This window comes from Periophthalmus magnuspinnatus, chromosome 23, assembly GCF_009829125.3.
Source record: "Periophthalmus magnuspinnatus isolate fPerMag1 chromosome 23, fPerMag1.2.pri, whole genome shotgun sequence".
Taxonomy (NCBI): Eukaryota; Metazoa; Chordata; class Actinopteri; order Gobiiformes; family Gobiidae; genus Periophthalmus; species Periophthalmus magnuspinnatus.
In genome coordinates this window covers 16,420,316-16,429,237 of record NC_047148.1, presented here as the reverse complement: position 1 = coordinate 16,429,237, position 8,922 = coordinate 16,420,316, and the positions used below count along the sequence as shown (strand labels likewise).

General features: G+C 38.7%; 2 protein-coding genes across 2 annotated transcripts; both read right to left on the bottom strand.

The window, feature by feature from the left end:
• Positions 1 to 34: 34 nt before the first annotated feature.
• cfap53 (cilia and flagella associated protein 53) lies at positions 35 to 3,150 on the bottom strand. Its single transcript, XM_055231637.1, has 8 exons — positions 3,064 to 3,150; positions 2,468 to 2,697; positions 2,227 to 2,400; positions 1,844 to 2,147; positions 1,550 to 1,768; positions 551 to 767; positions 377 to 479; positions 35 to 303 (listed from the first exon to the last, which is right to left on the bottom strand). Exons 1-8 carry the CDS (start codon positions 3,127 to 3,129, stop codon positions 54 to 56), a joined length of 1,563 nt encoding a protein of 520 aa, XP_055087612.1. The 5' UTR covers positions 3,130 to 3,150; the 3' UTR covers positions 35 to 53.
• A 317-nt stretch (positions 3,151 to 3,467) lies between these two features.
• Positions 3,468 to 8,883, bottom strand: LOC117391428 (leukemia inhibitory factor receptor-like). The gene is made up of 18 exons (XM_033989243.2): positions 8,798 to 8,883; positions 8,620 to 8,730; positions 8,337 to 8,485; positions 8,126 to 8,264; positions 7,677 to 7,946; positions 7,495 to 7,612; positions 7,269 to 7,402; positions 7,044 to 7,189; positions 6,814 to 6,967; positions 6,544 to 6,605; positions 6,228 to 6,450; positions 5,974 to 6,153; positions 5,453 to 5,554; positions 5,226 to 5,384; positions 5,025 to 5,150; positions 4,869 to 4,962; positions 4,731 to 4,797; positions 3,468 to 4,191 (listed from the first exon to the last, which is right to left on the bottom strand). The coding sequence occupies exons 2-18, from the start codon at positions 8,690 to 8,692 to the stop codon at positions 3,787 to 3,789; spliced, it is 2,601 nt and encodes an 866-aa protein (XP_033845134.1). The 5' UTR covers positions 8,693 to 8,730; positions 8,798 to 8,883; the 3' UTR covers positions 3,468 to 3,786.
• Between the last annotated feature and the right edge of the window lie 39 nt (positions 8,884 to 8,922).

Here is an 8,922-nt window from a genome sequence, read left to right as displayed (position 1 = left end):
TTAGAATTGTGTTTCTCCACTGTTTTTTATTGAAATACAGCATTCATATATTCTTATTGTCTCTGACGCCGCTGTGGTGGAACAGACTTGGCACCCTCAGTGCGTCTAAACGGGTGAGCCACAGTTGTGTGAGAGGTTGGTCTAGACAGGATCCTCTCCTTCATGTTCTCGTACTCCTGCTGCACAGCCAGGCCATACTGAAACTCTCTCTCCTCCAGAGCCTTCTCATTTCGCTTCAGCTGCTGCTTGTGCTGCATCTGGGCCTGGAGATCGGCCTGGTAAGCTTGGCATAACTTCTTATGTCTGCAAGCAAGAATATAATGTAAAATGCCCCTTGTAAACAAAGTAGCATAATGTGAACTATTTCCACGCATACCGTCTTTTCTCCTCCTGATCTAATAATTTCACTTTTTCTGTCATTTGCAAGAGTTCTTCCCTGTCTCTGGCCAGCTGATCCTGTTTCTGCTTGTTCAGCTCCACTGAAACACATGTCAGAGATATATATTAAAAACATGTCATTTTGTAGGACCTAAATGATCTCTTGTCTTACATTTGTGCTGTATTTGCAGACTGCGGGCCTCCAGTACATCGTTCATGAGTCTGTTTCTTGCATCTCTCTCCATTTGACTCTGTTTCTCACGTTTATCCCAAGTTTCTCTCAGTTTTTCTTCAAAGAGCTGCTCTGTCTCCCGTTCCAGTTGCTTCTGCCTCTCCAGCTCATCAGCCAAGTACTGTCTGTATCTCTGCTGCTCCTCACGCATTTCAATCTAGAGCAAATACAATCATTATTATTATTAATAAAAGCTTGTTTTTACAATTAGTTATAGTCAAATGTAACTCTCTGAAGCCACCTAGTGTTTTAAACTCAGTACTGCCAGTGGTTTCACCATCAAGTCAAAAGAAGCTTGCCAGCTGAGTTTTAATACAACCAGGTGTAATTAATGAACAATGCATAAAGATTGAGATTATTTCCTTTTAATAATCATAATTTATTATATTGAAAAAAAAGAAAAATATATTGAAAATGTATACTTATAAATCCAAACTTTCTGTGTGAGAAATGTGAATTTATTGATCTGATTTTATATGTTGACATGAATGGGTTTCAGAATGATGAAAAATTAGGACTGTTGCCATAGCAATTAACAATTTAAAACAAAATATAATATATTTTCAATTGTGAAAAGTCCTCAAAATGTCACTCATGACAGGAAGCTGAAATTAATATTATGCTGCTTATTATTGGTAGTTTTCAAATACTCAAATGCGATGATGTCATAATTCCAGATGGGGAGCAAGGGCCAGATTTCCCTATTGATTACATTGTACTTTGCCATGAAATACTGAAAAGGTAAATGCACAAATGTTGGACCTGATCATTTCTATTAGTGACTAGAGGCAGGAATTCACTGTATCACGACAGAAATTTGCATTTTAACAATAATGATTTTAGGTGCCATCATCTGTATTAAAAATTCTTGACCTACAGAATGTGATGCCATCTGTAACACCATTTAATTTCCAGCTGACACAAACATTTACGTTTTACCTTTCTTTGTGCAGCCTCCTCTCCTCTCTCACTCTCCTGGCTGAGAACCTGTTGGAGGATGCTCATATCCAGAGCCAGCTCCTCCTGCTGCTCCTTTGCGAGGCGCCTCATCTTCATCCTGTAACTCTGGTCGAGCTGCCTCCTCCTCGTCTGCTGAGCTTTGAGCTTTTGGTGTTTCTCTCGCTGTTCTTGGAGTTTCACCATTTCTATGTGCTCTTGCTGACAGATCAGTACAATAACTTTCAAAATAGATAATTAAATAGATAAAATAATGTCAGAAGTGCTGCCACCCACCAGTAGTTGTGCCTCCTCCTCTTTGAGCACTTTAGCCTGCTGTTTTTGTTGTTCTGCAGCATCTATCTGCGCTCTCAGGTGGGTCAGGTGCTCATTGGTTTTCTGTTGCTGTCTTTCAATGCGTTCACTCTCTTTTTCCTCCTCTCTTTGGTGAATGGCTTCCCACATTTCTGCAAACTGCCTGTCCTTCATCTGCTGTTCCTGCTGCTGCTCCTGCTTTGACCGCACCTGAGCAGCACAGTCCAGACGGGTCTCCTGTCCTCTGCGCTTGGTCAGGACAGTTCGGAGCTCCTCGCACTGATTTCTGCGAACAAAAGATGTATCACTCAATCTTCAAATGGTCCATAGACAAATGTTATTATTACTTTAATTTGGACATTTACATAAAAAGTTGTTCCATTTTTTCAGAAACTATTTCTTGTCTTTTGGTCTCTCTTATGTCCCTCAGGACTTTAGCTCTCTCTCGCATCTTGGCTTGTCTATCCAGAGCGGTCTCCCTTCTCTCCTCCATCTCTTTGAGAAACTGTTGTTCTTCTGTCTCCAACATAATACGTAACCTTTAAATGGTAAACATAAATATGAATAATTTTGGTTTGACAGATAAATGTACTCTAGCAGTCAGACCTCTCTCTCCGCTCTTCAGTGCCCAGCTCAAACTGGTCAATAGCAGCTTTTACATGTCTCTCTGTGGCGCTTCTGACATAATTCCGATCTGAACTCTTGATCCATGAATTTTTTAATTCCCATGACCGCTGATACTTTGTGAACTCAGCAAAGTTTTCTCTCTCAGCCTCCTGTTTCCTTCTCTCCAGGGTGAGGTAATCTGGGGGCTTCAAGGAGGGGAATTTTGCTCTCTATGACAAAAGACAAGACAAAACAACATGTAAGTACAGTCATTTAATTAAGTGTGTGTGTGTGTGTGTGTGTGTGTGTGTGTGTGTGTGTGTGTGTGTGTGTGGGTGTGTGTGTGTGTGTGCGTGCGTGTGTGTGTGTAGAGAGAGAGATTGCAAGAGAGAGAGAGAGAGAAAGAGAGAGAAAGATAGCAAGAGAGATGGAGAGAGAGAGAGAAAGAGAGAGAGAGTGAGTTATTGTATACTAAGATAACAACATGACTAAACATACGCTGTTAGCTATAAAACCTACCAAAGTAACTGTAAATTAGCTTAGCCTTAGCTGCACATGAGTAATACTAAAGTCCCTGAGGGGAAAACACGTCTTACCACAGCCACTGAATGAGGAGTTGGGCCTCTGAATTCCCGGCATCTGGCTTTATGAGTAACAATCATTTTTAAGATAAAGATTACAATGTCCCTTTGCCTTTGTTATACCACCACACAAATACTGTCCATGAGTAACTATGGCAACGCTAAACACACGTGGAGGCCGTGGGAGGAGGAGGAGGGGCCAGATTATTCAGTGACATCATCGCGTCCCAGAGCTGTTCTGTGGTTTGGTCACAAAATTATAATCAGAAAAACAATGAAGACAAAGATAATTTATATTCCCCTACTCTAACTGGTGCTGATGTTTGTTTATTTTGTCTATAGTCTACAGCAAAAGAGCGTCATCTACTGGTGGTCCACTAGTAGTTCCCATTATGTGCACATTATCACAACAAAAGAGGAAGTGTTTCAGTAGTTTAATTCAGAAGATAACGAACACATTAAATATTTTATAACATTGGCATTTAAAGAGGCAGTACAATTATTGATGCTACAAGAAGTACCCATTAAAGTTACAGTTTAGTGAGTGATTCAGAAATCTGCTTTTCATTTACATCTAGCTGTGGGCTTCACAGTTGGCTCTCAAGTGCACTTCCAGCTCATTCTCATCATGAAGAAACCACAAAATGATGATACAACAACATGCATTTTTGTTACAAACAATAGATTTAGATGGTTACTGTTAAAGTAAAATAATATCTTTTAGTCAAATGCATAGCTTTAGGGTGATTGCGGTAAAACAATATAGGCTGAGACACATGACATACTGTCTTCATCTGTTTGATTTTCAATAAAGTCTTGAGGCTGATAATTGTTTAAGACCTCTTCTTCAAAATTCTGAAATTTTGTTTCCAACTCGGTCTCCTCATTGTTCCCCAGAAAGATGAAACTGTATGTTGGGTTAGGAAACACATTCTGTTTTGAACATATGATACTAGAAGCTTGAGGTAAAACAACTTCACAGGGCATGTGTTTTTTAAGAGGTTGAGTTTGTGCTAAAGTTGTGGTGTAAGTAAAGCCCTTGTCATTCTGGCAGGTGTTATTGTTTTCTAATGATGGAAATTCACAGTGTAACTCTGAGACAGCCATGGTGAATTCTTCACTGGAACAATATGACGCGACAGCCTAACAACAAAATGAACCGAGACAGAAACAATAGTGAAGCACAATAGTGAAATAACAATACTGGCAAAGTCTCACAGTGACATAATTAAAGGTACACTTTGTAACTTTTCTAGCAGAGGTTCTGCTACTTGCTTGTCTCCATGGACATGTTTAATGCTCTACTGTGAAACATTGTAGGCAAAGAAATAATATCTCCATGGAGACTTGTGGATAGCGGATTCTCCATTGGAAAAGTTACATCTAAAGATGTATCTTTAACTTTTACAAATTCTAGTGGTACATTCCTAAACTTAAATGCCTTATTTTGCAGAAGAATTGTATAAAAAAAAAAAAAAAAAAAAGCAAAGGGAGCCACACAGACATGTTTGATTTGTCCCATTACAGTTCAACATGATTCATTTACTTTGTTAAATAATGACTCTCCATTGTTTAAAGTATGATTGTGATTAAAAATATAATTTAAAGCTTGTATGGGCATTGTTGAATTGAATTTCAACCATGAGACCTACAACATTTCTTCAAATGCAATATACACATACCTGAGAAGGTAACCAGTTTCCTGACAACACTGGCTCAGCGATGGATGGGTATACTCTCTGTTTGATGCTGTAAAAATATAACATATTACATTTAGCTCTCTGCTTCACATTCAAACTGACTTGAAGAAAAAAACATACCAAGCCCAGTGCCTGTAGCAAACCACAATGATGACCAAAAGTAAAGTGAATGCCGTGAACAGAGAAATCAGGAAGGCGCTGACCAAATTATCAGCTGAAAAACAGTAGTTGCTGCTTAGTTTAATATAATCTAATATTATAATGCATGATACTTACAATGTGAATTTAAGGTAACGTCGAGCGTTGTCAAACCACATTCTCCAAGTGAAGTCAGGGCATAGACAGAAAAAGCATATGAACCGATATTGAGATTCACAGTCAGACTAGAGGCCTCAAGATCATCTGTAAAGAGAGTATTTTGGGCATGATTCAAAGTTTTCTAAAATATTCTTTGTCAAAATTTGGATTTGTGAATACCTGTGGTGACCCGAATGATTCCACTTTCATCTGTGCAATTCAGGCCATAGCCTTCAATAAAAGCACTCTGGTCCTTTAAGATGATTTTGTCCCATGATATTTTCACATCTGATGGATGTTGTTCCCACCTCAAGTTTTTAAATAAGTCATTTGGTATCCCTGATGAAATATGACATAATTTAGGGACAAACACAAGTAAAAATAGTCAATTTAAAGTCTCAGCATACTTTTTTCCCTCACATATCCTTCTCTTGTCTCCAGCAGCACCGGAGCATCCACTGTGCAAATGAATATTGACAGTCTGTATCTAACGCCATCTTTTAAGTTCTCTGTAATGGTAAATAACACAGTGACTGTTTGAGCGCATGTATAATCAAATATGTAACAGGGGTGGCCAAACAGGAGCCAGGGATAAAATCACAGCTCTCAGGCTTTTTGGTAAGTTGTACCAGTTATCATGAGTAGTTATTTTGATTGCAAGTTTAAACTATAACCTCAGTATGAAACATTTTAGTTTTATGCAGGTTTTAGCTAAAGTAAATATCCATCCATTTTCTTTCCTTGTCCCGGGGGCAGCAGTCCAAGCAGGGACTCCCACACGTCCCTCACCCCACACATTTCCTCCACTTCTCCAGTGGGACCCAAAGGCATTCCCCAGCCAGCCGAGAGACAGTAAATATTTAGTATATACATTTACAGCCCCTGACAAAAGTGGCCACCCCTGAAAGAGCATTTTAGAGGCGCATACTTGAGTATATGGTAGCACTGGTTTTACTGGGTGGCACCTTGAGCCAATCCAAACTGTGGTCTCCTGATACGGGACACCAATCCAAAATGTAACCACAGCTTGCATTTGGACTTGGTGCCCAAGACAAATTAAATCCACCTTCAATGCCTCTAATCTGCGTAATGTTGCGTTCTGGTGTATCTAAGAACAATGCAAAACAAAACATTCATTATCAAGTTACAATGTGAAATATTAAAGTACATTTAATATCATACCTTGAAAGTGACTGGGAATAATGATGTGTGAGGGGATAGAGCTTCCATGTCCATTTCTGGCAGTCACTTTGACAATATATTTTTTAAATGACCTGAGGTTTAGTGCAATGCTATGACTGGGATGAACAATGCTCCGTTTATTAAATTGTTCTTTCTCTTCTGAGTCTGTCCAAATCACTTCGTAGTCTATGATGTGACCATGGCTTTGGTGGTCTTCAAGCAACTACAAATGTGAGCACACATTAGACAAGATTATTCTTTAATAATCTCAAAGTAAAACGTAGCTGTTTTGTTTGTTTGTTTTTTTGTTACTTACTTTCCATATGATAAGAGTTTGGTTGCCTTCTTGGTGCATCCACACATCTAGAGCATCAGGAACTGTGGGACAAACATAGCTTATATTTTACCCCAACAAGCACAAATTATTTCAATGTACCTGGTAATGGCTGGGATGTCTTAAATAGGAAGTGACTCTGTTGTAAGTTAGAAGCCGAATTGATAAAACATGGGCTAATGATAATAAAATTGACAAACATAATATTTTAAATTGTTATAAAGTTTGCAAAATGTTAAATTAATAGCATACTGTCCCCCTTGGTGTCAAATGAAGTTGGTTGGCTCCAATCGCCCCATTTCCAAAAATCTGACACTGTAGCACATCGCACTATTGCAGTGTAAGTCCAATTTGGTATCAGGTCATTTAACACAATCGACGTAAGACCAATGCCATTCTTTTCAATCTATAACAAAGAAAGAAATATGGTAATGTAAACATGTGTAGGGTACTTTTTAAACATAGAAAATATAAAAACTTACTTGGATTTTGTTTTTTCTATCAGCGATATTTATTTGGCAAGTCAGATTGAGTAGGTTGTACTGCTGGACAGTCCAAAACCATCTTAGACTTGCATTTCGTGCATAGACAAGGGATACTGGCACAGTCTGTGGTGCATACATGTACACTGAAAGATAATTGTATTTGAATTAAATGTTTAAAATATTTCTTCCTACTCTAAATTTGAAACTTTTTAGTGATGATACCTCTCTTTGTTAGATCAGCTTCGTCAGTAAGTTCAATGGTGCCAAGGACATTATGTGCAATTAGTGTCCAGTTCCTCTCACTGCTGTCTACTTCAACTTTCTGTGAACATGTGCCATTAGTCTGGCCACATGATCTGAAAAGTAAATACCAACAAATGTTCAGAAAAATTACGTAAAAAAAATAAAAATAAATAAAAATCTAATATTAACTAATATGATACATAACTGTTCAAGGAGCCAGTAGTTAGTAGGATTGTTAAAGATTTGGTCGCCAACTTTCCAAAAACATTCAACAGACATGAAATCTCGAGTTTCACATGTAAGGTTACTGTCAGATGGTCGGTCTAAAATAAAATAAATATTGTCATTTAAATTTGTTATTCCTCTAACTTACAATGTCATACTCACAGCCAAAGATGGCACACGCTCCATTCTGATCCGTGTGCGTTTTACATATGACATTAGCATCCGAGTTGAGAGTGGGCGACAGCAGGTCCACGGTCAGAGCATATGTGTGATTGTTGAGCATGGAGGTGTTGGAAGGAGCATCATAGTTATCCAGAAACATTTCACTCAACATTTCTCCCTCTGGAATAATGCAGCAGAAAATGACTTTGCTTCCCACTTCAAATACATGGTCCTGAGGAAACACCTGTATCTCAGCTGAGGGCTCCTGAGCTGGACAGAAAATGGACAGACAGTGATTTAAGTTGTCTTCTTCTCCTGCTGGTTCACACTGCCATAGTACAATCCAAAGGAAGGACACCCTCATTGTGTATGTGGTGGATGGTCACCATCACAAGATATTGCAGCATGCACTGAAAGTGACTAAATGGGATGATTCCACTATCACTTACCTGGAAGAGTCTCAGTTGTCCACAGACTTGTCTGATTTTTGCATCTGGACCTAATCTTGACAGAATGTGATGCACACTCAAGTGGTAAGAAGGATCTCCAGCTCCACCTATGACTAGATCCCACCACTTCAACCTCTTCCTAAACATTTAACAAACAGCTTTTTAGCATTTGTTTGGTTTGTTTTATAAGAAGATTCATTGTGGCTCTTACATGGTGCACTTGTTTGTGTTCGACCAGGACTAGCAGCTCATATGTCAGGTTTTTCACACACAAACAGGAGGGGTGGCTTTCCCATGTGATCTGGAGCTCCTCACTCACATTTGAAAGCTGCATATTCTGTGGTTCACAGTGCAGTGTCCCTGTATGAGGGAAAATCACCAAATCACAACAGTATAGTAATTGTAGTGGTGTTTTTTCTTAATTTTTATGCAAGTTTTATGTTTTAATCTAAATAAGAAATGCCCATTTAAAGCATAAACAGTGCTGCACTCACCGTGTTTGTCTCCTGTCCCATGTTTGGCAAACACTACAAAAACAAGTAATATCCTTCTGAGAAGTCTAGTCATTGTTTCTAGGAAAAAAAAACCTCTCACATCCACGTTATCTGTTGAAAAAAAGTTTTATCAACAAGCACAGCACACACAATTCATAAATGAATAGCAGGTACTTACAAACACAACTGTAGTGATGTGAGGAACAGATCTAGTAACAGTTCCTTCATAGAAGAGGTCAGCTGTCTGTGCTGATAAAGATCAACGGCTAAAAAATCCATTAGCCACAAAATCATTGTGAAATC

Coding starts and splice junctions, on each gene's coding strand:
- cfap53 (XM_055231637.1), bottom strand. CDS start 3,129: ATGATTGTTACTCATAAAGCCAGATGCCGGGAATTCAGAGGCCCAACT. Junction 2,148..2,226: donor AAAATGGAACAACTTTTTAT/GTAAATGTCCAA, acceptor TTTTGTTCGCAG/AAATCAGTGCGAGGAGCTCC. Junction 480..550: donor TCTGCAAATACAGCACAAAT/GTAAGACAAGAG, acceptor CATGTGTTTCAG/TGGAGCTGAACAAGCAGAAA.
- LOC117391428 (XM_033989243.2), bottom strand. CDS start 8,692: ATGACTAGACTTCTCAGAAGGATATTACTTGTTTTTGTAGTGTTTGCC. Junction 7,947..8,125: donor GACAACTGAGACTCTTCCAG/GTAAGTGATAGT, acceptor TTTTCTGTCCAG/CTCAGGAGCCCTCAGCTGAG. Junction 6,606..6,813: donor ATTTGACACCAAGGGGGACA/GTATGCTATTAA, acceptor TTTGTCCCACAG/TTCCTGATGCTCTAGATGTG.